Raw genomic sequence first — 27,537 nt, 5'->3', positions numbered from 1 at the left:
GGGAGGCTGTGTTATAATTGAGATATCGCTGTTGCTTCAGCTTGGACCAGGATCGGATGCTGAAGGCTGCTACCTTATCAGGTTCGTTTAAAAGCCGTATCACAGAAAAGAGAGTCTGGGCAGGAAAAATGCCTAAACCTCCAAGGCCTGGAATTCGCCAGGCCTGATGCCACAGCTCCCCAGGATCACAGCACATGACATCGCTCACGTCTGCAGCTGCCATCTGTAGGGGGCACTCACATCTGCCGCTTGTTAGCCTGGTTCCTGTGGGTTCCATTGATGTTCTGCCTCTTGCCGGCTGGGCACCCCTCTGCCCACACAGTCGGCTGACTCAAGTTCAGTGGCTGCCAAGAGACTGAGCTGTGTGCCCATCAGACCTGGCTCTAGACTCACAATTTGTATATCCAGGTTTAAACCCACAGGTCTGATTGGTCAGAAAGAGGTTTCGTCTCTGGGGTTAATGGTGGGTTGGCTCTTTCCAAGGAGAAAGAGGTGGGGGCCAGGGGGGAAGGTGTGAAGAGAGCATTCAAAGACTACTCGGAAAGGAAGAAAGGGACAGGGATGAAGCAATCATGTAACAGTCATTAAGGAGACCTTCATTGCATCCGTCCAATTATTGCATTCTTTTTTTAACCATTACCATATTTGTTTTTTAACTGTCTCACAGACTTCTTTTGGCTTTCTGTTGCCATGTGAGTAGCTGGACTGGGAATTCTTTGGAGACTTGTAGGGAACAGGAGTATTTTTGGCTGTCTCTGCTGAGTTGGCATGTGTATATTGTGTGTGTGTGTGGTAGGGAAGAGAGCATTACTGTAGATCCAGGATGGCCCCGGAGTCAGGTGGAATCTTTGGGTAGTGGCTATGGCAGATGAAGAATCAGAGAGAACCTGCAAGGTGCGCTCAGGACTTCCGCCTCTGACCTGCTCCGTCCAGCACCCAGCCCTGAGGCCAGGGCCGGGCTGACTTTCACTGACGTCATCCTCCATGTGGGCTTCATTTGATTTTCCAGCGAGGTAAAGAAGAGGTGAGGAACGAACGGGAACAGCGTTTCTGAAAAGGAAGCTTAAGAAACGCATCGTCTGCCCTCTAAAAGCAAAAGAGAAAACAGGAGGGGAGGGGAGGATATGGAGAGACGAGGCTTTAGGGAGCTGTTAACTCCGTAAAAAGGAACCTGCTTTAAGGTTTTGTCCCGGTGTCCTAATACTCTTCCCCAGGTGCTATCCAACATGGTCAGTGTTTGATCTGCTTTAACATTGGGGCTGTAAAGGGGTTTCTGGAATTCCCGTTGAAACCAGAGGCCTAGTCTTAATCTTGCTAAGGATGTCCTTTTCCCGTGCTGATGTTTTGATTTCCTCTTCCTCCTTCCCTCTCTCCTCCCTGTCCTCTTCCCCTTGTCACTACCCTCTTCCTTTTCCCAGATTCCAGAGCTGCTGCTGGCCGGTCGCACCCACGGGGAGATGATTCCTCATGAAGAGCCTGGATCCCCTACTGATATCCAATGTGACTTTCCATTTATCAGACTAAAATCAGAGCCAGCCCGACAGTGAAACAGTCACCGTGGAGGGGGGACGGCGAAAAATGAAATCCAACCAAGAGCGGAGCAACGAATGCCTGCCTCCCAAGAAGCGCGAGATCCCCGCCACCAGCCGGCCTTCCGAGGAGAAGGCCACCGTGCCGCCCAGCGACAACCACCGGGCGGAGGGCGTGGCATGGCTCCCGGGCACCCCTGGAGGCCGAGGCCCCGGGGGCGGGAGGCACGGGCCGGCGGGGACTTCCGTGGAGCTTGGTTTACAGCAGGGAATAGGTTTACACAAAGCGCTGTCCACGGGGCTCGACTACTCCCCGCCCGGCGCGCCCAGGTCTGTGCCGGCGACCACGACGCTGCCCGCGCCGTACCCTCCCCCGCAGTCAGGGACTCCGGTGTCTCCCGTGCAGTACGCTCACCTGCCGCACACTTTCCAGTTCATTGGGTCCTCCCAGTACAGCGGGCCCTACGCTGGGTTTATCCCTTCTCAGCTGATCTCCCCGACAGCCAGCCCGGTCACCAGTGCAGCGGCCTCTGCCGCGGGGGCCACCACTCCGTCCCAGCGCTCCCAGCTGGAGGCCTATTCCACGCTGCTGGCCAACATGGGCGGTCTGAGCCAAGCCTCAGGACACAAGGCTGAGCCGCAACAGCAGCACTTAGGCAGGACTCCCGGGCTCATCACCCCGGGGTCCCCACCACCCACCCAGCAGAACCAGTATGTCCACATTTCCAGCTCTCCGCAGAACGCCGGGCGCACGGCCTCTCCGCCGGCCATTCCCGTCCACCTCCACCCCCACCAGACGATGATCCCACACACACTCACCCTGGGGCCCTCCCCCCAGGTCGTAGTGCAATACACCGACTCCGGCAGCCACTTTGTTCCTCGGGAGGCCACCAAGAAAGCCGAGAGCAGCCGGCTGCAGCAGGCCATGCAGGCCAAGGAGATCTTGAACGGTGAGATGGAGAAGGGCCGGAGGTACGGGGCCCCCAGCTCCGCGGACCTGGGCCTGGTGAAGGCGAGCAGCAAGTCAGTCCCTCACCCCTATGAGTCCAGGCACGTGGTGGTCCACCCCAGCCCCGCTGACTACAGCAGTCGAGACTCCTCCGGGGTGCGGGCCTCTGTGATGGTCCTGCCCAACAGCAACACACCCGCCACCGACCTGGAAGTGCAACAGGTCACCCACCGGGAGGCCTCCCCCTCCACCCTCAACGACAAAAGCGGCCTGCATTTGGGGAAACCCGGGCACCGATCCTACGCGCTGTCACCCCAACAGGCTCTGGGCCCCGAAAGCGTGAAGGCCGCCGCGGTCGCCACGCTGTCGCCCCACACGGTCATTCAGACCACACATAGTGCTTCAGAGCCACTCCCGGTTGGACTGCCAGCCACGGCCTTCTACGCGGGCACTCAACCGCCTGTCATCGGCTACCTGAGCGGCCAGCAGCAAGCGATCACCTACGCCGGCAGCCTGCCCCAGCACCTGGTCATCCCCGGCACCCAGCCCCTGCTCATCCCGGTCGGCAGTGCTGACATGGAGGGGTCGGGAGCAGCCTCTGCGATCGTCACGTCGTCGCCCCAGTTCGCTGCAGTGCCTCACACGTTTGTCACCACCGCCCTGCCCAAAAGCGAGAACTTCAGCCCAGAGGCCCTGGTCACCCAGGCCGCCTACCCAGCCATGGTGCAGGCCCAGATCCACCTGCCTGTGGTGCAGTCGGTGGCCTCCCCCGCTGCCGCTCCCCCGACACTGCCTCCCTACTTCATGAAAGGCTCCATCATCCAGTTGGCCAACGGGGAGCTGAAGAAGGTGGAGGACTTGAAAACGGAAGACTTCATCCAGAGTGCAGAGATCAGCAACGACCTGAAGATCGACTCCAGCACTGTGGAGAGGATCGAGGACAGCCACAGTCCCGGCGTCGCCGTCATCCAGTTTGCGGTCGGGGAGCACCGAGCACAGGTAACGTTCACCCAGGTCGCACAGGTAGGGGGACACCCCACCACGCCACCACCTTCATCGTTTCCTGGTGAGATGAATTTCTTCCAAGAGGCAGGCCCCTCCATGCTGTGGGGAAGATTAAGGTTTTTCATTTATGTTTAGACTTTAGACTCGTAATCTTGCCCAAACATTTTCTCTAAGAGAAGCCCCAATGCCCCAAGGCATCCGCTGTTTGTCATGAATTAACTTCCGTGCATCTAGAGGGGGGCTACTCAGGTACCGTCTTGGGGACAATTAAGAAAATCATTGCGCAAGTTATTTTTCGTTCTGTGGTTTCGGGGAGGAACCCTGAGGGAGAAAAGCTGAAGGGCTTAAGGCCCTTCTGATGGTCCCATGTTTTCTCCTTGCTCCCTCTGCCCTTGACTGGCCCTGGTGCTTCCCCCCGTGGCCCTGCATGGCAAGACACGCCCCCTCCTCTTGGGATCAGAGTATAACAAACTGTCTTTTCAATGGCTGTTGTGTCCTCATCTGCTGGCCTCACCATACCTGAATAACAATAACAAAACCTGCATTTTCAAACATGGATGTTGGAATGGGATGTGGTGACTGTGGGCGAGAGCCTGTATTGTGGTTTCCTTGGGAAGGAACGGGTGAGGCAGGGGCAGCAGGCTTAGGATTGGCTGGTTTGAATAATATGAGGGCTCTGGGACTTACGGGCTGGGGTCGTCTGGGACCTGACCCTGAGGTGATTGGGACTGATGGACAGTGGCCCAGAGTGTGAGAGCAGATAGAGGAGGTGGGAGGGGTGTGTTTGGTTTGCATATGAAGGACACTCTCCCAGGCGAGTTGTTAGCTCTCTCTAGGAATCAGCTAACCCTGGGAGGGGCAGTCCCTCCAGACTCAGCAAGGCCCCAGGATGTGAGCACATCGGGTGATAGAAAATAAAAGTCATGATTAATATAGCCCTAGAAGCCAAGGCTGTCCCAGGCATCTCCTGGGCTTGTGGCAAATAGCAACCCAAGGGTCAGATGCCACCAAGCTGTCGTGTTAAAGACTGGAACTATGATCATCTCTCGTAATTTCCATGGGCTCCCTCAAGCCTCTCTTCTCCAGTCTCTTAAGTCACTTGAGCGTGTTTATCCCATGGCCCGTTTGTATGAAACAGCAGTTTCACTGCCCGGGTTGCTTAGAGTCACCCCAGGATGTAGAGCCTCACTGTCTCCGGGAACGTTTCCATCGAGGACTCTGACACACTCAGATGTGACAGCGCCTCCTTCACGTTTGAGTTGAAAATGGCCATAGCTGATAGTTGGGACATTCAAAGAAAAGAAAACAAACAAAAAAGATAAACTAGTTAATGGTTTGAACTGTGTGGAGTATATTTTAAAAAGTTCGGGGCCGGCCTGGCGGCCTAGTGGTTACATTTGCGTGTCCCACTTTGGCAGGTTTGGATCCTGGGCGCGGACCTGCGCACCGCCGGTCAAGCCATGTTGCTGTGGCGGCAGACCACATACAAGATAGAGGAAGATTGACACAGATGTTAGCTCAGCGACAGTCTTCCTCACAAAATAATTAACTAATTAATTTAAAAAAATAAAATAAAAAGATCAAGAGAGGTGAGGAGGAGACCAGTTTTCCAAACTGTTTTCCAGAACTGTGTGTGGATGACCAGATGTGGGATCTTGCACAAGGTCAGGGGGCCTGCGTTGCCAAGAGCCTTTTTACCCCTTAAGACTTTTCTTTTTTCTGGTGAGATGTCACTGTGGGCTTACAGTCTTTGGCAAGGCCCAAGAAAGATTTCTCAAAGTTCTTATTACGAAACAGAAAATTTTGCAAAAATCAGAATTCTTTTTAAATGGCATCATCATTTAGAACTGACTATACATCCGTAGTTGCTGCTGACTCCCAGCTTCCTACATGGATCAGGGGTGGGGACTCATAGAAGGAAAATGACTTGCCCTTAGCAAAGGTGTCTTTTAATGGACCCCAGGTGAAGCATGGACGATAAGCAAGATCGAAAAGCAGATGCTGTTTTCATGGTACTTTTAATCCTTAAAGCGTTATTGTGAACACAGGTAGGCGTGGAAGGAGGAGTTATTTCAAAATGCCACTGGTTCCTTACCAGCACCTCTTTCAACCTGAGGATCAAGAGCAGCTCCAGCTGCAGCTGCATCTCGAAGGCCCTGGCAGCCTCTAGGTTTCAGGTTGACCTGGCAGTTCTTAGAGAGGAAGCATCTCTGTGAGTTTCCCTGCTTGACACTTTGCAGAATGGATGCTTAAATGATAGAGAAATCAGCTTGCACGTGAAGTCTCATTTCCTTCCCGCAGCCACACCACTAGCCTCTTTGCCGACAGCCAAGGTGCAAATTAGAAGGCAGAAGATTTGTCATGGCCTGTTCGCGGGTCTGTCAGGGCGCCCGGTGTGGTGGGGCTGCCTGCGGAGCAGGGCTTCTGCAGAGAGAGGCAGGGGGGCTGTGATCTGCTAAAAGAGGTGGCTCGAGTTTCAAGCTGCAGAGACAAAGTGCAAGGTCCCGACACAACCAATGATTTGTCACTTGACCGAGAAGCCTATCAGAAACGGGCTGACATCATCACAGCTAAAATGCATCACCAGCTGTGTTTGCCGCAAGTGACAGGATCAGAATCAGGAGAGAATCAGAGAGAAAGTGTGAGGGGGAGAAGGGAAGGGAGAGAGAGAACTAAGAGCTAGATTTAATTATGTTCCAGGGGCCGAGCGCTTCCCTCCCTCATCAGCGTCCCTCTGAGGAGTTTCCTCACCTGGCCTGAAGACTCAGGCCACGTCTGCTCCTCTGGTTAGAAATCACGAACACTGGCACCGACTGGGGGATTTAGAGATGTGCAAATTGTTTAACTGAATTAGACAAATCACAAATTTGATTGGGGAAATGGTGGACGAAGGGACCATTTTCTACGCCACAGATGGCTTTGTGACCCTGGGCATATATCCTACGTGGAAGGAGAACCATGGGCATGCTTGACCTCATAAAACCCTCCATGGGCATCCCTGGAGAACACAGTGCGGTGTGGAAGGGGGAACCCATGAGCCCAGGTTCTGCTCTGCCACGAGACTGGTCATTTTACTCTCGGAGCTGCAGTTTCTCTCGTCTCTAAAACAGGCAGATGATTCCTGATACAAGATGATGTCTTGGGCCTCCTCCCTGTTTGTAATCCTTTTGCTTTTGCTTTGGTGACTTGCAGAACACCCCTTGTGAAATTTACTAGCATCCGCTAACCAAAACCAAAGGGGGGCAGTACAGAGAACCTTCACTGACCTCATGCTAATAATGGGCACATAGATGTGGTAGGTACTAAAACCTTCCTGTATAGAACCCAAGGGGCTTTTCATTTTGATAAGATTATTTTAAGGGGCCGAATTCCTAATTATTATTGTGGAAAGACGCCTCCAGTGTTGTCTTGGCTGACGCTCCAGACGAGGCATTGTAGGAGAAAAATGCTTTCACCTATTCGTCCCCGTGGCTTTGCTGAGTATTTCTCTGCACAGGCAGAGCATCTTTGCATCCCACTTCCCCACTGCGGTGCTGGGAGAGGGCAAAAGAGGAATTCCAGGCACTGTCTGTTTCCACTGTTTGTACCACACGAAGCCTCTTTGTGGCCACTCTGCGGTCTCCTGCTCTTCTGGTGAAAGACAGGTAGCACCTTCCACCCCAGGTAGGAGTCATGCCGGCCTCTCAGGCTTCATGACTCTGGTTGAGAGCCCCAACAGACTGCAGAATTGCTTCCCTTGGGCCTCACTGCCAAATACAGTCCACGTAAAATTCTCCAAGTTTGAGTCGGTAAGTCTGTGGTGAATCCCCAAAGGGATCCCCAGACCATAGCATCAACATGGGAGCCAGTGCACCTCAATAAGAGGATGGGGCATGGTCTGCTTGGGTGGGAAGCAGGTTAACCAGTAGGAATATGTGAGATCTGGAGCCCCAAAGACCTAAGTCTGAATCTATTCTCCACCCCTCCATGGCACTGGGACCTGGTGCAAATGATTTACGAATGACTGCACAAGTAATTTATCATGCAAATTATGTCTAAGCTTGCCATTCTGCTTACACAGTGGGAACAATGAGGGTTTCTGTAAGAATTAAAGAAAATGTATTCAAAGGAACCACACAATACATAGCACATAGTAGGCCCTTGACAACATTAGCTTTCCTTCCCAGCTTCCACTTCGGTGACTTTGGCCCTGAGAAAAGGTTAGCTTCTGAAAAAGAAATAAATGGCCTCATGCTCTAAAAAGAATTTATGGAAGGAGAGGGACAATCTAGAAAAGTCTAGAAAGAAGGCTGAACTTTTCCAGTGAGCGCCATAAGCCATTTCTACCCTGCCTGTATTCCTGTAGCATGTTCCTCTGAATGGCGCAGGGGCACCCATACTGCTGTTTCTATCAGGAAGGCTACATGACTTCATGCTAAACAATGTTTTTCTGAGCGTGAGCTGGACTGGAGAGGTGGATTGGTGGTCCAGCCCTCCCCATCAGCAAGAGGACCAATGTAGAAATGGGCTCCCGCGCCTCTCTTCTGCAGACGGCATCTTAGCAACCTGCCCACTGGGAGAACCCCTGCCCAGGATGGCCCCGCCTGCGGAATCTTTGTCTTCCATCTGGCAACAATGTTCTGTCTGTGAGGAGTCTTCCTATCCCTCTGTCTCATGCTCCCCAGGCTCAACTTTTCTAAAGAGTACACAAAATTTGCTCAGTAGAATTGTAGTAAATTTTATTTGTAAATTCCTCTGGGGTGACACTTTTCTTTGCTTCTTTCCTGACTGCCGAGCTCCGTATGTTATTAGGGCTGTCTGTCGCTTCCCAGGTCCTCCCCAGGTGACTGCTTCCCTTTACCTCCTTGGTGGCTATTTAATATTCAGTGCCATTTTCTGCTCCCGACTGCCCTGGTGCTTGTGCCTGTGTGTGTGCACGCCCGCACGCACGCTCGTGCAGCGTGCTCTAATGCTGTGCTTACTGCACGTCTGCCGATGGCTTTTCTTTCATTCCACTATTTTTTAATTTGACTGCTGTGTTCTGTGAGTCATCAGTGGCAGCATTATGCATTTAATGGATTAGCTGGTGCCTAAAAATAGCCAGAGCCCTCATGCAAGCAGCACATAAGCCCGTACGGTCCCCTAGCAGCCAAGGCAGACTGACTTGCCAACATTTCACATGTGGGGCTTGGTGGAAGTGAATCCTAATGCATCAAAAAGCAGAGAGTGGCTGCCCTGTGTGCACAGCCCAGCGCTGGGCCTCTGGTCCCCTCATTGGCAATAATCCTCCTCTCAGATCTAATGCTGGAAAGGCTCCAGCAGAGCTGCAGCATCCAGCCACATTTGTGTGTGCATGTCTGTGTGCCCCTCCACAAAGAGAAAGAAGAATGCTCTCCTTTAGGCTCTGTGTGATCTAAGTGTCCCCAACTAGGTGGTCTCACATGTATTACAGAAGGAGATGCTCTCAGAGCGTTGTTGTTTGTAGCTTTTTTTTAAATTAATAGACTTTATTGTTGCAAGTAGCTTAGGTTTACAAAAAATCGATCAGGGTGTACAGAGAGTTCTCAGACACCCACAGTTTCCCCTATTATGAAGATCTTGCATTTGTGTAATGCATTGGCTCACAACCGATGAGCCGATATTGATACATTGTTATTAACCAAGGTCCATAGTTTACACTGAGGTTTACTCTTCGTGCTGTACGTTCTGGGTTTAGACAAATCTGTAATGTCACATACCCAGCATTACGCTATCATACGGAGTAGTTTCACCTTAAAAATCCTTTATGTTTCACCTGTTCGTGCTCCCAACTCCCACCCCTGCCCCGAAGCTCAGGGAACCACTGATCTTTTTGCGTTTCTATAGTTCTGCCTTTTCCAGAATGTCATAGAGCTGCACTCCTACAGCTGTTTCAGCCTGGCTTTTTTCACTTGGCAAAATGCATTTAAGCTTCCTTCATGCCGTTCTGTGGTTTGATAGCTCATTTCTTTTTAGCACCGAATAGTATGCTGTTGTTCTTTAAGGCACACCTTTAAGACCCCAAGGGAGAAGGGTGGGTGGTGTCGGATCTGTGGCCTGAGAGCTGCCATGTCACTTGTTGAGCAGAGTCCTAACGGGGCCTCCCCACCACGGAGGATCTGGGAGCCGTGCCGCCACGTGTGACAAGGACCTGACTCGCCGTTTGGCATTTGTGTTTGGAGGCGTCTCTGCGCTAGGGTGTGGGTTTACGGAACAACCCCGAAATGCTTCCACCAAAGACTGAGTCAGGCTTAGCGTTAACGTGATTCAGTGTTTTAAATAGACCACTCGCAGATAGTCTTACACTCGACTGAAGAGTTGTGACTGTTTTTATTAATGATTTTTTTTTTAAAGATTTTATTTTTTTCCTTTTTCTCCCCAAAGCCGCCCAGTACATAGCTGTATATTCTTCGTTGTGGGTCATTCTAGTTGTGGCATGTGGGATGCCGCCTCAGCGTGGTTTGATGAGCAGTGCCATGTACGCGCCCAGGATTCAAACCAACGAAACTCTGGGCCGCCTGCAGCGGAGCGCGTGAACTTAACCACTCAGCCACGGGGCCAGCCCCTATTAATGATTTTTAAACAGTGAAATAAACGGGTCTCCTGCTTAGCCCTTAATCATTTCTCCAGGATTTCCTGATTTTCTTCCTCCCGAGAATGTAGTCCTGCAAACTGGCCTTCCAGGAAGACAGACTGGCTTTCTCTACAGGTAACACAGGATCAAGAGTTTCACTTGCAAACGATGCTAGCAGTTCCCAATTTCATAATTTCACTGAAAACAAGACATGTTCACTGAAACCCAGCTTCTAAGAGAAGTCCTTGCTCCCGGGTACAGGCAGAATTTGTACATGTGGGATAGTATCAAGCGAAAATGTTTTGGAAAACAGATGCCCTTCACATTTGTGAAGACAGGGATTCTTGTGAAGGGAAAGGGAGACAAATTTAAACAACAGACGTTTTGTTTTCTTTATATCTTGTTTTTGGTGATATGTACATATGTGTGTATATAGACATAGCACCAATCTAAGATTGAAATATACAACCAAACAGCATAAATATGTGGATATGCACGCAGTGTTTAGATACAGTAGTTATTCACTAAGTAGTTAAAGGAGTTTTATTGAACTTACACACAGAAGAGCTAAGAATGATCTTAAAAGCCCATCATTAGCTAGACCAGGAAGGCGACACTGAGTAAATAATTATCAGCCCAGAAGTGAGGTTGTGTTGCCTCCCTGTCTTGTTTCCTCCATCCTGAGTGGAAGGTGGAGCTGATCATTTTGGAGGAGTTGGTATGGGGGCCTGGAGACAGGGAGGGGGGAAGCACATTGCTCACAGGAGCAGTGGTGAGCAGATGGGTGTGCCCACAGCAGCAGCAGGAGGATGGGAAAGGGTGGGGGAGGATGGGAGGTGGTCCGCCCCTAAAAAGGAGAGGTACTGGCTACCAGGCATCCACAGAAGAAAGACAGAGGGCCTCAAGCTGACATGAGGACAAAGGCTATTCGTGCTCGCATTTCATTCTACAGACTGCTTCAAGTGTCTGGAAAAAGATGTATTTATGGGATGAAAAACTGGGCTATGTCGAGCTGCCAGGAGTTATGTAACATGTTTTGGTTTTATACGGTACTGCCCCCATGAATATATTTTCATTGGGGTTTAATCAGAGATCGTTTGAACCCCGACAAGATCATAAAATGAATTAATGATTATTAGCACAGCTGAAAGAGCAGAAAGGAGCCTCAAGAGTGGAGAGAAAGTAACAGGAGTATGATTCAATGAAATCACAATGAGCTCAGCGTCTGACAGGAGCCCTGAGGGAGGCAGCTATGGCTCAACCCGGAAAGCTGCCTGTTAGGGGGTGAGCCAGACCCGGGAAGGCTCTGCTCCTCTCCCCAGGAAGGACTCCAAGCCCAGGTTAGTCCCCGCTGGTGAAACAGGACAGGCGCAGCCTCTGCAGTGTCTAAACACTGCCCTCTGCTGGCCGGTTGTGCTATTGCAGTGTTTCCCTATGAAAGGCAAACAGGCAACGAGTTCTTTCAGATTTTTCCTGAGCACCTCTTACATGCTAGGATGTATTCTGCATTCTGGAGACAGAACAATAAGCAAAACAGACACTATCTCAGCCCTCAAGGAGCATTCAGTCTTGTGGGAATTTGGGGGAAGAGGTGAAACAGACAAGTATGTAAGTAGGTAAAAACATTATGCATCAAAAGATAGTAAGTGCTATGGGAACAAATAAAGAGAGGAGAGGGGAACTAGGGATACAGGGCCGTTATGTTAATAGCGTGGTCAGGGAGGCTCTCTCTGAGGCGGGCAATGTGGACCACAAAGGACTCCAAATGGAGGGAAGAGCAGATGCACAGACCCTGAGGCACGAGTGTCTTTGGAGTTAAAGGACCAGCGAGATCAGTGTCACTACGGTACAGTGAGTAGGGGGTGGGTTACAGACCACGTCTTCATGAGGCTTTTTCAAAACCCAGTGAGAAGCTGGCTTGCCGGCACAGTGGCAATGGAGGCAGTGAGAAATGGTCTCATTCTAGATATATTTGGAAGAGAGAACCAATAGGCTTTGCCTGTAGTTTGGATGTGTGTGGTCTGAGAGAAAAAGCCGAGTAAGGCATGACTCCCAGGCCCTTGACCTGAACCACTGGAAGAATGGGGCTGCCCTTCATGGAGATGGAGAAGAAGACAGAAGGCGCCGGTGGACAGACCCGTAGCAGGAGGTCTACTTTGGACATGTTAAGTTTGAGTTGCCAATCGATATCCAAGTGGACATGATCAGATGACACGGTTGCTAGGATCCAGACACGCCCTTGCAGAGTTACTTGTTTTGCATGCATGTCCTGTCTCCCCACTGAGGGTAAGAGGTGGGTCTTAGAAAATAGATGCTTTTCTAAGGTTTCTAACACTTAACAGGTACTCAGTGTTGTGTATTGAACTTTGTCAAAACCGGGAGTGTGAACACTTGATCAATATTTTGAAGCTGTCAGCACCACAGGGAAGACCCACATGGTCTCAAGGTCAAGGAATTCACAGATTCATTGTTCTGGTTTAAAGTAAATTCGTGTCACAAAAACCCACCGTCTCTGTTTCATGTGCAAGACAGTACCTGTTGGCACTGACAGCATATTTTGAGGTAGATAATGTTCCTCTCTAAGGGAATTGCAAGCAGACAGACCTAACCATAGATGTTATCACTAAAAAAAGTCCCTCGGTATGATTTCTTCATTAACTGTTGGTGATCAGTTAACCTTTAAGAATGTCTATATCCTTCTGACAAACCTGATTATGAAATAAAAATAGACTTGTTATGAATACTTTAGTGTGCTTACTTGAGATGTGTGCGATGAGAGTTTAACTTTCTCCATAGAAAGGGAAAAAACTTACTTTCGTTCACATATATGCAGACCAAAAGAAAATCGCATTATCTGGTTAATGCAGGCTACATAATTAGGGAGAAGAAAAATATTAATGAGGATAAATATTATCGAGGATGAACAGGGAGGAGAAAAAGATTGTTTGGCCTGTGCTATCCAGTCCGCTGCTTACAACGATCAGATTATCTGAATAATCTGGGCTCCTAATTTGCATAGACCCAGCTGAGGATGTGTGGTGTGGCATCTTTTAGCAGAGTGGGCAGAGCTCCTTTGGGAGGAGACGAAGCCAGAATTTAGGAGGAAGGGACAAAAAGCAAGCCTTCGAAGTGGTAGAGAAGATTTTCCCGAACGTATCCAGGTTAAAATAAATTCCATTGTCATCAACTCTTTTTCGTGCACATCTCAAATACCCTTCTCTCCCCTCGTCACTTTTCTTTCATGAATTTTTAGGTGCGTTGTCCAAGCTATAGACCACCCCACAGCATTTCATTCTAAGACTTGTCTTTGGGGTTTTGAGATGAGAGAGTAATGAAGGGCTTTCAAAATGCCCAAAAACATCATGGTGTATGTAATGGGAAACATATGTATCTACATCATAGTTTTTGAATAATCAATAATGTCACCTGTTCTAAGGGCCTCGAGGACATTCCTTCTTAGTGAGTCTTCAGACACTTGGTAAGCGTGAAAGTCTTCAGATAGATTTGTCTGTGAGGATGCAGTAGATGTTCTTTTCAGAACGCGGAATATTGGCTGCCCTGAGGAGTGTGTATGATATGGCTCACACACCAAGAACCTGTCCATCGGTAGGTGTTGGGCTGTCTGCCAGCAAGGAGACAGACTCCCCAGAGCAGGGGATCATCTAGGAACGTGCAAGGCCAAAGGAGACCACTGTGTTTGCAAATAGGATTTGAAGTATTAGGAACATCCCATTACCTCTGACTGGTGTTAGGCAGGGACAAGCAGCGAGTCTGGTAGACGGTCTGACGGGATATTTACACTTGAGAACTTTGTTTTCATGACTTGGAAATACAGCTAAACAATCCCCACTTGAGCTAAGATTTGTTCCTTCCGCTCAGCGTATGATGTTAATTAATGGCTCTGAGAGGTTTGGGGGAGGATTTACAGAGCCAGCTCCAGGTTGGTCCTCCTACTTGGAACTCAGTGGGCATCCCCATCTGATACTGTAACTTGTAAGTATATTTGTACATATGTATATGCAAATCTATATGTCTGTGTGGTATAAATGTAGTTCTGTAACTGAATATCAGCCTCATCATGCGCTTGTAGAGGGAGACTAGAATTGTATGAGTAGATGTAAGGCTGACAGTATTTGGCGATTTTCTGTACCATGAAACAATCCCTGAGCTCATGCCATTGGATCCTTTTCATGTCAAGTAACACTCTCCGCTGTCGGGGTAGAGGGAGCGGTAAGTGTATCTCTTTTGGTGGTATTAGAATATCTTTGTTCACAGGGTCAGAGATCAGGAGCACAGGAAAAAGAAGATGGGTTTCGGAGCCAAAGAGACTGGCATTAAACCCCAAATCCATCATTTTATAGCTATGATGTTAGCAAGTGATTTAATCTCTCTGAGACTATAGTTCCTTATTTGTAAAACTGGAACAACAATACTGTTTTCACTAGTATATTGTGAGCATTAAGCAAAAGCTTTTTGTAAAGTTTCTACCTGCATGTTTGACAGATAGTAGGCACTCAAAAAATTGTAGCTTTCATGGGGCCAGCCCCATGGCCAAGTTGTTTAGTTCACGTGCTCCACTTTGGCGGCCCAGGGTTCACCACTTCAGATCCTGGGCACAGACCTCCACACAGCTTGTCAACCCATGCTGTGGCAGCATCCCACTAGAAGAAGTAGAATGACTTACAACTAGGATATACAACTATGTGCTGGCGCTTTGGGGGGTGCGTGGGAAAGGAGGAAGATTGGCAACAGATGTTAGCTCAGGGCCAATCTTCCTCACCAAAAAAAAAAAAATTAGCTCTCTTTACATTGTTAAAATAGCCCAGCATGGTGAAATTTTCCACAGATAATATGCACATATATATGGGTGTGTGCTCACACACACACTATAGTAATAGGCTTCCAATGAATTCACTCTGGTTTTTACTTCTAAAAACATGTCTTCTATGGAGAAAATAAAGTTTATCATTCAAGAAGTGTGTTTAGAACTAGATCAATCTTAATTATCAAAAAAGATAAGGGCCGGCCCCCTGGTCACATGGTTAAGTTCACACGCTCCACTTCGGCAGCCCAGGGTTTCGCCAGTTCAGATCCTGGGTGTGGACCTAGCACCACTCATCAGGCCATGCTGAGGCGGTGTCCCACATGCCACAGCTAGAAGGACCCACAGCTAAAATATACAACTATGTACTGGGGGGGCTTTGGGGAGAAGGAAAAATAAAAAATAAGTAAATAAGAAAGATAAAGTGGGTTAAATAGAAAAGTCACAATCCATGTAAATTACATGGAAATTTACTACTTTTTAAGTTTTGGAGAGTATTTTAATTACTTATGTGTTTGTGTACATGTGCTTATGTGTAAAATTCAACAGAACATTTTTACTATTATTGTATACGGTCAATATATGTTTTGTGTGTGTGTGAGGAAGACTGGCCCTGAGCTAACATCTGTGCCAGTCCTCCTCTATTTTATGTGGGATGCTGCCACAGCATGGCTTGACGAGCTGTGCGAGGTCTACACCTGGGATCCAGACTTGTGAACCCACAGGCTGCCAAAGCAGAGCACACAAACTTAACCACTACACCACCGGGCTGCCCCCAGTCAACGTTACTTTGATTTACCCACCACTTACCATTTTCATTGCTCTTCATTCCTTCCTGCATCTCCAGACTTCCATCTAGATTCATTTTTTCTCTAACTAAAGAATACTCTTTAGTATTTTCTTTAGTGCAGACCTGTTGGTGGAGAATTCTTTTAATTAATGTTTGTCTGAAAAATGTCTATTTTGCCTTCCTTCTTTTTTTTTTTTTTTTTTTTTTGAGGAAGATTAGCCCTGAGCTAGCTACTGCCAGTCCTCCTCTTTTTGCTGAGGAAGCCTGGCCCTGAGCTAACATCGTGCCCATCTTCCTCTACTTTATACGTGGGACGCCTACCACAGCATGGCGTGCCAAGCAGTGCCATGTCCGCACCCGGGATCCGAACCTGCGAACCCCGGGCCGCTGAGAAGCGGAACTTGCGAACTTAACCGCTGTGCCACCGGGCCAGCCCCTTGCCTTCATTCTTGAAGGATCTTTTTGCTCCATATGGAATTCTTGGTTGGCAGTTCTTTTTCTTTAGTATTTTAAAGATATTTCATTGTCTTCTGGCTCCCATTATTTTTATTGAGAAGTCAACTGTGAGTTTAATTATTGCTTATTTGGATGTATCTTTTGGGCTGGAGGCTTTTAAGAGTCTTTTCCTGTCTTTGGTTTACAGCAGTGATGACTTGCTGAGGTCAGAATTTCTTTTGATTTTTCCTGCTTGGGCGTTAGGCCTTCTTGAATCTGTGGTGTCTGAGTCTTACCAGTTTCAGAAAATTCTTAGCCATTATCTCCTCAAGTATTACTTCTGCCCTATGATCTCTCTCTCTCCTTGTAGGATTTAACTTACATGTCTGTTAGATCTTCTCAAAGTGTCTTTTATGTCTCTTACCCTCTCTTCAGTAGTAGCCATCTTTTTGTCTCTGTTTCATTCTGTATAGTTTCTTCTAGAGCTCTAATAAAAGAATCCAGTTCACTAATTCTCTCTTCAACCACGTTTATTCTGTTGGAAAATCCATTGCGTTCTTGATTTTAGTGGATGTATTTTATTTTTTCATTCTAAAATTTCCCTGGATCTTTTAAAAATATGTTCTAATTCTCTATCAAAATCCTCACACCTTGTTTTGAATCTCCTGAAATATTCTAAACATAGTCATTTTAAAGTCTAATCTGATGACTGTGTATCAGAAGCCCCTTGGGGGTCTGTTTCTATTATCTATTGTTTCTCCTGGTTTTTATTCATGTCATCTGATCCGCTCGTGGACCTGCTCCCCCTTTTTTAATTGAATGTCTTTTTTAAATCGAATGTCATTTATTTGAAAAATTGTGGAAATAATTCAAGACCTTAATCTGATTTTAAGGACTAAGGTGATTAAAATCTGAGCTTCAGACCTTACGAGGGCCTGTCTGCTTCTGGTTCACTTTACTTCGAGAGTACAGTGCTTTGGGGTTACAGCCCAAAAGAGTACAGTTTGTCAGAGAGCATCCTCCCTTGGTGTACCCCTAACTCTGTTCTCTGCTCACCCCCACCCCATGCTCCTGAGATTACCAAAAGCCCACCTGGTTTCACAACCGCTCTTGGAATGGCACATGCCCTTGGAGGAAATAGCCCCAAACACCATCACCCTTTCCTAATCCTGGGCCACTGATTTTCTACTATCTTAATTTCTGTCTAGTGCCGTACAAAATATTTTTTTTACGTTTTGTCCAGAGTTTTTGTTTCTTTTTTGTTCAGAGTGTTGAGTTGTCCTCAGCAGGAGGGTTCCAAATTACCTAGTCTGCTACTTCTAGAAGAGCCATTGAAAATTGACTTTTTAAAACTACTTTATTGTCCTCTTTTTCTTTTTTTGTATAGCATAAAGTTGAAGAAATTAAATTCCTATGAAAATTCAACTGTTAAAACCTCAAGTGCATTTCAACCTAATTTAATGGCAATAGAAAGACTTTTACTGGACAGTTTACAAATTCCTACACATACACACTGTCTCCTTGCCTTTGTTCATATAAGCCCTACTTCCAGGAATTTCTTTTCCTTGTAACCACACCTCTACTCCACGCCCTTTTTTAAAAAAAAATCTCAGCATAGTACATCTCATCCAAGAAGACGTCCTAACTCACTTCTTTTCCAAACTGGACCATGCCTTTCCTCTGCCCTCCAACAACTTAATACTGCGCAAATTTATAACTCCACTCATCACATTGATTGGAAGTTACTGTTCACGTGCCTCTTTTGCCCACTTGAGTGTGAACTCCTCTGGGACCAGGACTGTCTTTTTCCATTTATTTCCTTAGCACAATGCATGGCACATAGCAGCATAGAGAAAATGGCAGCGTATTGAAAGGATACTGGGCTTCCCCTGCCTTCAATATTTGTTTTTCAAACAAAGCAGAGACTGATTTGAGGGCCTGGTGCTTGACCTTGTAGGTGGGCCAAGTACTTGAGCTCCCTCAGTCCATTTTACCCTCTCCCCAGCAGTGTCCCCCCCTCAAACCTCTCCAAGTCCTGCCCATCCTTCAGGGTCCTGGGAAGACCCTCCCTGCTTACTCTAGCCTTCACTGATTCTGCTGCCTCTAAATTGCTACAGGATACATTCATTTATCCAACAAATGTTTAGTAAGCGTCAATGACGTGCCAGGTGCCCTTTTGATAAACACCTAGTGCATGCCTCCTGGAGCTTACATACAGTCTAGCTCTGATCCATTTTTAGCTCTGTCATATGTGAGAATCGTATTTGTCCAGTGAGCTAATAAAGCACAAGACCGTATCTTGGACTTGAGTCCCCCGCAGAGCCTAACTCAGTGCTGAACATTAAATAGATGTTCCATCATCCTTTGGGGTCGATTGACTTGTTTTAACGGAGACCAGCTGGAGAGCTGATACTCAGTAAAATGATATTTTGAATACTGATTGGGCTTTTACTGGCTTCTACCCAACATCTGTATATGGAGAGTACAGGTACAGCAGAAAATTAAGAGCCTCATCTGTGTGTGTTGGTGCAGAAGGTCTGTGGAATTAAGTCTTATTTTTTTCCACTCAGCTTATATACGTACGTGTGCTTGTGTGTGTGTGAAATACAACAAGAATAAAATGTCTTCATTTGTTTCCTTCCTCTTTCCTCTCTCTCCCTCTCACTCTTCCCACAGGTCAGCGTGGAAGTTTTGGTAGAGTACCCTTTTTTTGTGTTTGGACAGGGCTGGTCATCCTGCTGTCCGGAGAGAACCAGCCAGCTCTTTGATTTGCCGTGTTCCAAACTCTCCGTCGGGGACGTCTGCATCTCGCTTACCCTCAAGAACCTGAAGAACGGCTCTGTTAAAAAGGGCCAGCCCGTGGATCCTGCCAGCGTCCTGCTGAAGCACGCAAAGACCGACGGCCTCGCGGGCAGTAGACACAGGTATGCCGAGCAGGAAAACGGAATCAATCAGGGAAGTGCCCAGATGCTCTCCGAGAACGGCGAACTGAAGTTTCCGGAAAAAATAGGATTGCCTGCAGCGCCCTTGCTCACCAAAATAGAACCCAGCAAGCCCGCAGCAACGAGGAAGAGGAGGTGGTCGGCGCCGGAGACCCGCAAACTGGAGAAGTCAGAAGATGAGCCACCTTTGACTCTTCCTAAGCCTTCTCTGATTCCTCAGGAGGTTAAGATTTGCATTGAAGGCCGGTCTAATGTAGGCAAGTAGAGGCAGTGTGGGGAAAAGAAAGTTGGCTCTCCCTTACCATTTGTATCCAGATTACTGTACTGTAGGCTAAATAACACAGTATTTACATGTTATCCTCTTACTTTAGGTTTCTGTTATAACCTTGTCATTAGAGTTACAGCTGGGTTGCCAGGAGACTGGTGCATATGCTTTTTCCACGTGGGTCTGTCAGTGGCGGGGGGCCAGGGCAGGGCCAGTCCAGGCTCCGGGCATCCTGGTAGAAATGAATGTGGCTTCAAGCGCCTGCCTTTTCTAGCAGCACAGAAGCATCCACTGGGCGCTGACTTCCGCTGGTTTCACGGGGAAGTTCTGCGGGAAGCGCACTGCAGGGGATGCGTGCGTGCGTGCATGTGTGCGTGCGTGGGGGGCACGGATGCCGCAGTGAGTGTGGGTCTCTCTCTCTCTCTGCCTCCCTCTGTCTCACTCTCTTGCTCTCAGCACGGGATTGGAGGTCCAGAGGAATGTCCTCATGGACACGTGCAAAAGAAACACCAGGAACCCAGCTTCAGGGCATCATAGAGAGGCATCCGACGGCAGATGGAAAGCTAACCGTGTAAAAAACATTTTTTTCCAACATATTTTACAATAAAAGCAACTTTTAATCACATAGATATATATTTCCCCCTATGGGGCCTGACTGCACTGATATTTTTTTTAAAACAGCAACTGCCACACGTGGGATTTCGTTTCTGCTTAACTAGTGCAGTGATGTCTCCAGGGTGTCGTGGTGGGCGGGGCAGCCCCTGCTGGCATCGCTCCACGTGGAGGTGATGGGCGGCCGCGATAGGGGAGAGTGAACACCCACTCTGGTTTCTGTGCAGTGTTAGGAAAACTAATCAGGTTGACTTCGCTCCCAAGAGATAGACACAAACTGCCCTTCAGAGAGAGCCGCGGAAGCTCTTCGCATTGGGTTTGCAAATCTTTTGTCTTTTAACTCTAGTACTGTTTCTAGCTCATGACTATGGACAATTCGGGTGCCACTTTTTTCAGATTCCAGTGTGACGTGAGGAATTAGATTTTGAAGATGAGCATATATATTACTATCTCTAAACACTTAAAATGCTGTTCACACTTTATTACCAAGCATCTTGGTCTATCATTCAACAAGTACTGTATCTCACTTTAAACTCTTTGGGAAGAAAAACAGAAAACTAAGTTGCTTTCTTTTTTTCAACACTGTAACTACATTTCAGCTCTGCAGAGTTTCTCACGAGCAAGATATTGAAAGTTTCAATGTGGTTTAAAGGGATGAATGTGAATTATGAACTAGTATGTGACAATGAATGACACCAAGTACAGCCTGACAGGGGGCACTTTTCACTTTGATGTCTGACAAAGGATTAAAGGCATATGCAGAGCTGGCAGAGAAACTGAGAGAAAAGGGATGGAAAAAAGAATACTCATTTTTGTCCAGTGTTTTTCTTTTTAAGATGAACTTTTAAAGAACCTTGCGATTTGCACATGTTGAGTTTATAATTTGTGTGATAGTCCTGCAGTTTTTATCCAATAACATTGTGGGAAAGGTTTGGGGGACTGAACGAGCATAAATAAATGTAGCAAAATTACTTTCTAACTTGCCTAAACTCTAGGCCATTTTATAAGGTTATGTTCCTTTCAGAATTCATTTTGGTCTTTCTACCACATCTGTCACAAAAACCAGGTCTTAGCAGGACAACTCTGAGAATTTTCTTCAGATTCATTGAGAGAGTTTTCCATAAAGACATTTATATATGTGAGCAAGTTTTTTTAAAAAACAATTACTTTATTGTTGTTGTTATTGTTATTTTCCAAATGACTTTTTTTCTTTTTCCATCTGAAATCAAATCAAGATTTAAGGTTTGGTACAAACCCAGAAAGGGTATTTCATAGTTTAAACCTTTCATTCCCAGACATCTGAAATTGTTTGTGGGTTTTCAGTGTGCATCTTAAAGTGCTTTTAAAAGAAAGCTTTATAAGTAGGGAGAAGTTTTTAAATGTTCTTACTTGGAATGGCTGCAACTAATCTGAACAAATATTTATCTGATTTTTTTTTTTTTTTACCATTGAAAATAGTACTTCTCCCATTCACAAATTAAAAAAAAAAAAAAATCTGACGTCAACCCACAGTTTGGCTATCTAGTATTCTTTCATTTTTAGTTTTCACCAGAACTCATGATTTTTAGAAGCCATTTTCTGGGGTGTACCAAAAACATATGACTAGACTTAGAATAGCTAGAACCAGTCTTTGACTGTCTTCAGATTTCATTACCCTCCCAGCGCACTAGCAGAGAGCTGGGTGGGCCCATTCTTGCAATCATCCTGCTTATTCAATGCTGTATTTTTTTAAGCGTTTCTGTTCAGAGAACTTGCTTAATCTTCCATATATTCTGCTCAGGGCACTTGCAATTACTAGGTTTTGTTTTTCTTTTTGTCTGGTAACCTTTGATGGTAAGAGGAATACGGGGCTGCCATACAGACTTTGTCCTCATTAGTACCACTCTTTACAGCAACTCACGTGGACTCAAACCACACACCACCGTTTGGCTTACTTCGAGTATTCAACTAACTGGATCCACAAAACCAACACTAAAATGAGAAAACATACATGGTTTGGAGCAATAGGAACATCATCATAATTTTTGTGCTTCTGTTTCAGGTATAGGAATTATAAGATAATTGGTTCTCTCTAAACATTGTCCATTTCATTCCCTCGCTTTTTTAGCATGTGCAATACTTTCCATGCCAATAGAGTCTGATCAGTGTGCTCTAGTTAAAGCTCAGACCCTTTTGGCTTTTTCCTTGTTTGGTCCACCTTCCCTGGTCTGGCCAGAGAAGGGCTGGAGGGAAGGAGCCAGAAAGGGACGAGCCGCTTCGGGCTGCGAGTTCCGCTGCCATGGATGCTGAGTGCTGGGGCGGGGAGCCTGCAGGAGCCCCAGGTGTCTGTCGCTGCTGCAGAAAGAGCAAGCAAAGGAGATCTAGGAGAAGAGGTGCGGTTCCCCCTGTCACCTGTCGCCGTGAGGAATAGTGAATGTGGAGTGCGGAGGGGAAGGAGGCAGTCATTGCTAAGGCGCACTCTGGAGCAAGATCCAGGATCAACCTATGGTCCACGGTCTTTTCCTCGAGCAGGCAGGCCCCTCCTCAGGTCTGTGTCCTTGAGACTTGAGCCGTGCCCCTGAGCCTGGGCAGGAAGTGTGGCCTGATGTGTGCATGTGCTCTGAGCATGCCGTCTTGTGGCCGTGTAGGGGCGCCGCCTGCGAAAAGCGGTCACCGCTCCGTTGTGGCAGCTTTCTCTTCTTCCAATAGGAGGAACATCCAGAGGACAGGGAACCGCCCTTGTTTGCAGACATTGGCGAACCCCGAGGCTCCCAGAGCAGCCTTTGTCACCGCTCCTGTGTAGCAAACATAACAATGACAGGCATAGAAATTCTTCGGTGCCGTGCAGCTCACAAGGACCAGCCGCGTGCCTCTGTACTATGTCCACCTTGCAATATTTACTGACAGCTGTCTTTAGTTTTTCTTTCTTTCCTGTTTTCCATTTTTAAACTAATAACAGCAGGCCTTTTGCGTTTACAATGGAACACAATCACCAAGAAATTAGTCAGGGCGAAAAGAAAAAACATAATAATAAGAAACCAACAAACAAGAACCTCTCTTTATAGGGATTTCTAAATATATAAAATGACTGTTCCTTAGAATGTTTAACTTAAGAATTATTTCAGTTTGTGTGGGCCACACTGAGGGGTGGGGGGATACAGAGATGGATGCCACTTACCTCAAATCTTTGAAAGTGGAAATCGGATTTGCATTTTCATTTGGACTTTCAGGATAATTTTCTATGTCGGTCAATTTTTTTGTTTTCTCCAACCCACCCAGTTTGGTTTGGGATGATTTGATTTTCTTCGTTGCTGGTGTCGATCCCGTTTCTAAACTCTGAATTGTGACCCTATATGTTTTCTGTGAGGTGAGTGTGTTGGGTTTTCTCCCCCACCAGGAAGTGGCAGCATCCCCCTTCTCCCCTCCAAGGAACTCTGCGGAACCTTCCACACCTCTTACTCAGGGACGGGGCTGGCGTGTGTGTGGTACACTGATGTGTCCAGAAGCAGCACTTTGCTGTGGAGTAGGGTTGTACAACTTCCAGGAATGTTTGGATTTCCTGCATCGTGTGGATTACTCCTTCGATCCTGCATAGATTGCAATATAATGCTGCATGTTCGTGACGAACAGTGGCTCCTAGTCATCCTAAAATCCACTCTTTGCACATAGTTTGATCTTTACTGAAATACGTTGCCAAAATTTATTTTTGTTGTTGTAGCTTTGGGAAATTTGTTTGTTTGTTTGTTTTTTAAGGAAACAATTGACAATACCCTTTAACATCTGTGACTACTAAGGAAAACCTATTTCTTTCATAGAAAAATCTCCAATGCTTTTGAAGACACTAATGCCATGCTATTTCAGATATGGGTGAAGAAGCGGAGCTCTCGGGACAGAAGGCCAGGCTTTTTGAGCTGTGTTGGTTGTCACGGTTCCTGTTTCGTGAACCACAAGCAGCTCAACAAACTGTGGTCTGTGTTCTCTCCTAAAACCCTTTGCACTTCCCACTTCCTAGTCACCCGCGACGATTCCAGGTGAAAAAAAGGGCCGGCCGTCTCCGTGGCCCAATCCAGCTTCTTCGGTGGTGATGTGAAAGGAAAGGGAATTATGCTTTTTATTTTTTAAAGTGGAGTGGAGGCCTTTGCCTCCACTTTTGTACTTTCAACCCAGAATTTCTGAAGTAGAGAATTTAAGAACACATCAAGTAATAAATAAATAAATATACAGAGAATATACTTTTTTATAAAGCACATGCATATGCTCTTGTGTTGGGTCGGTTTCCTCTCTTTTCCACGGACCGTGTTGTGTTTCTGTTAATAGGGAAACTCCAAACAATTTGCACACCTCTACTCCGGAACTGAGATTTCTTTGACATAGATGACCTCGCTTCAAATATGTTACCTTACTGATAGGATCTTTTCCTGTAGCACTCTATCTTGTGGGAATATTTTTTTTTTTTCCTTTTTAATGTACACCTAATTTGAGAAACTGAAGAAAAAAAAAATTTTGAAGCACTCACTTTGAGGAGTACAGGTAATGTTTTAAAAAATTGCACAAAAGAAAAATGAATGTCGAAATGATTCATTCAGTGTTTGAAAGACATGGATCTGTTGAAACAATGAGTTTCATAACTTGTTTGTAAAAAACAAAACGCATAAAGTTTGAAAGTTACATGTTTTTTTGTATATAGAAATTTGTCATGTCTAAATGATCAGATTTGTATGGTTATGGCCTGGAAGAATTAGTACGTAAGGGGCTCTTTAACTGTGCCCAGGCTTCCTTTACCTTTGTGTTACATACAGCGCTCTTCTGAGGGAGGGCACCTGTATTCTGCAATTTGAGAATACTCTTCATTCCTATGCTGAAAGTACTTCTCTGAGCTCCCTTCTTAGTTTAAACTCTTAAGCCATTGCAATTCCTTTTTCTTCAGAGATGACGTCTGACATTTTCAACACTTCCTGTTCCAATAAACCCAAAGAATATAATCCTGAACAAGAAGTGTTTGTAACATGGGATCCTAGCTACCAGTAAAACAGGACTCATTATGAGGACAAAAAAAAAAAAAAAAAAAGTTCAGCCTTCTTTCCCCCCACACCTCATTTAAATGGGGGGGGCGTAAAACATGAATTTCAATTCAAATGCCTCATTTTAGTTTGATTTTGATTTTTTTCTTTGATAGTAAGAGGCCAAAATAAATGTGGACTAACTCCTCAGAAGAGTCACATTCTGTCCAAAAATCAAGCCAGCCAGCGGAAACTGGACAGCTGTGGGGATATTCGGCGGAGCCCCAACAATTCTTAAATTCAGAATCTCAGCCCCTCCCTTACGATTAAATGCAGTGTTTCTGGTGGCTGACATTCACCTGTGCAACGGCGGGAGGGAACAGTGGCTTGGTTTTTCATGTCCTCTTGATTTGCGTACAGATGGTTCGGCTGTATTAAAATTAAGTGCATTTGGCCAATAGGTAGTATCTATCCAATAACAGTCTCTTAGGAATTTCCGTAACTTTTCTTATCTGAAAGGACTCAAGTCTTCCACGGCAGACAATTGGAGACTTCACCCAAGTTTTCTTTCTCTTTAAGTTCGTTTGCTGTCTGGACGGCCAATGAGCCTGTCTCCTTTTCCATGGCCAGTCTGAAGGCCTCCATTGGAAGCGTTGTTTACAGTCATTCTTGCCCAGATAACATACTGTCCTCCAGAATATCGAGTCTGAGGTGACATTAGCTGAGGGCTGTGGTCTTTAAAGAGCAGTCACCAAGAAGCTGGGTGCGTAGGTTTCCTCGGGGTCTTACACGAGACCCAGGAGTGGGGTAAATTCTTTCAGTCAGTGAACATTCAACTTGATACCTGTGCACTTGGTTCTGTGACTACTGCCCTTGTGGGGAGATTTCTTCCTCCCCAGCCATTACTGCTCACTTGGAAACCCAAATTAGCGTCAGCTGAAAAGGAGGTTTCACTAGAGCCCGACCAGTATTCGTGGTGGCCTTCGTTAAGACAGCTAGCCACTGGATCCTGGCCCCCGAGCCATCTCTGAGATTCGTACCATTGGATGTTTTAATATCAGATTGTTACCCACCAAACTTGCAATTTTATGCCTCCCACCAGCCAAGGGAAAAGAGACACCAGAACTTTGAGGGCACTATCAATCAGACTGACATGACCAGTACAGAGGAGAACTAGGGAAGGAATGATATTTTGCACCTTATTGAAAAGAAAATTTTAAGTGCATACATAGTTAAGAGCTTTTATTGTGACAGGAGAACTTTTTTCCATATGCGTGCATACTCTCTGTAATTCCAGTGTAAAATATTGTACTTGCACTAGCTTTTTTAAAACAAATATTAAAAAAAAGGAAGAATTCATATTCTATTTTCTAATCGTGGTGTGTCTATTTGTAGGATACACTCGAGTCTGTTTATTGAATTTTATGGTCCCTTTCTTTGATGGTGCTTGCAGGTTTTCTAGGTAGAAATTATTTCATTATTATAATAAAACAATGTTTGATTCAAAATTTGAACAAAATTGTTTTAAATAAATTGTCTGTATACCAGTACAAGTTTATTGTTTCAGTATACTCGTACTAATAAAAATAACAGTGCCAATTGCAAAATGTGTCCTTGCCTTGTGTCAGGTCCTCGAACAAAGAGGAGGCTGAGAAGATGGTGACAATTCTTCCTTCTTACCCCCACTGCGGTCAGTGCGTAGGTTTGTGGTGGAGTGACATCTGGCATTGCTTTTACTACCAAATTATTTTTTTTGGCAGAGGGAGGGTTGGTTGTGCTTGAGGTGCGGTTCTGAGCAAAAAGGCACATTTCCACGTCTGATGTCTTGGCTGGTTCGGTTCATGTTTCTTTCTCTTATCGGAACACCAGTTTACAAGAGATATTTGTTTCTAGACAGCGCTTGGCGGCTTCAGGGCTCATGGAGCATCACTACGATGTGTACAGTTTTGCTGTGAACTGGCTAGTAGTCTGAAGGTGCAAAGTTCACATTTCCTGTAGTTCATGCCTGTTGCAACTCAAGGAGCGAGGGTCTCCCAGGGGGCAGAGGGGCCCATTTGTCGCAAGAATACTGCACCACAGGTCTGCACTGTGCCCAGTCTCAGAAAGATGTGGCTTAGCAGCTGCCCCAGAAAGTAATTCAAGAACCCGTGCCTTTTGGGTGACCTCTCCTGCCCCCATCTGCCTACATGACTACCAAATCCTTCCAGCCTGAGGTCTGCAGAGGCAGAAGAGAACTCTGGTGCTGAATTCAGAGTTTTCGCCTAGCCCAGGAAGGGCTGGGGAACTCCTTTCCTTTTACTGTCTCCCTGGTCAGGTGTTTGGGGACATCTCACTAGGACTCTCCTCTCAGGACTTGAGTCGAGGTCCTGACGCATCGTCAGTGTCAGTGTGAAAGAATGTGCACTAAACCAGCAGCAATTAGGTGAGCCTTGGAGCCACAAGGGCTGCCCCAGGCTGCCGCCTCCTCCGATCTCCAGAGCAATCTGGGCGGACATGCCGCATGCTGGGGGTAGGTCTGGGGAAGCAATCGGAACTGCCTCCTTCCTGTTTTGTTTCAGTATGAGGTAATAATGGTTCTGACAAGTCTGGGGCCCAGTGGATGTGAGACCGCAAATGGTCAGACTGATTAGGGAAAAAA

At 46.5% G+C, this 27,537-nt stretch overlaps 1 protein-coding gene across 13 annotated transcripts in view; it reads left to right on the top strand.

Annotated features, from left to right (window-relative positions):
* ATXN1 (ataxin 1) overlaps window positions 1-24,848 on the top strand; it is a 384,333-nt gene extending 359,485 nt beyond the window's left edge. For all 13 annotated transcript variants that reach the window (XM_070585090.1, XM_070585092.1, XM_070585089.1 and 10 more), the window contains 2 exons: window positions 1,419-3,477; window positions 18,778-24,848. In XM_070585090.1, the coding sequence (XP_070441191.1) occupies window positions 1,579-3,477; window positions 18,778-19,308 (2,430 nt within the window). In that variant the 5' untranslated portion in view covers window positions 1,419-1,578 and the 3' untranslated portion in view covers window positions 19,309-24,848. The remainder of the gene's footprint in view (window positions 1-1,418; window positions 3,478-18,777) is intronic.
* Window positions 24,849-27,537: the final 2,689 nt, after the last annotated feature.

Source organism: Equus przewalskii, chromosome 19 (assembly GCF_037783145.1).
Source record: "Equus przewalskii isolate Varuska chromosome 19, EquPr2, whole genome shotgun sequence".
In the NCBI taxonomy this organism is placed as follows: domain Eukaryota; kingdom Metazoa; phylum Chordata; class Mammalia; order Perissodactyla; family Equidae; genus Equus; species Equus przewalskii.
The sequence above is the reverse complement of the archived record's forward strand: the minus strand, read 5'-3'. Positions and strand labels throughout refer to the sequence as shown.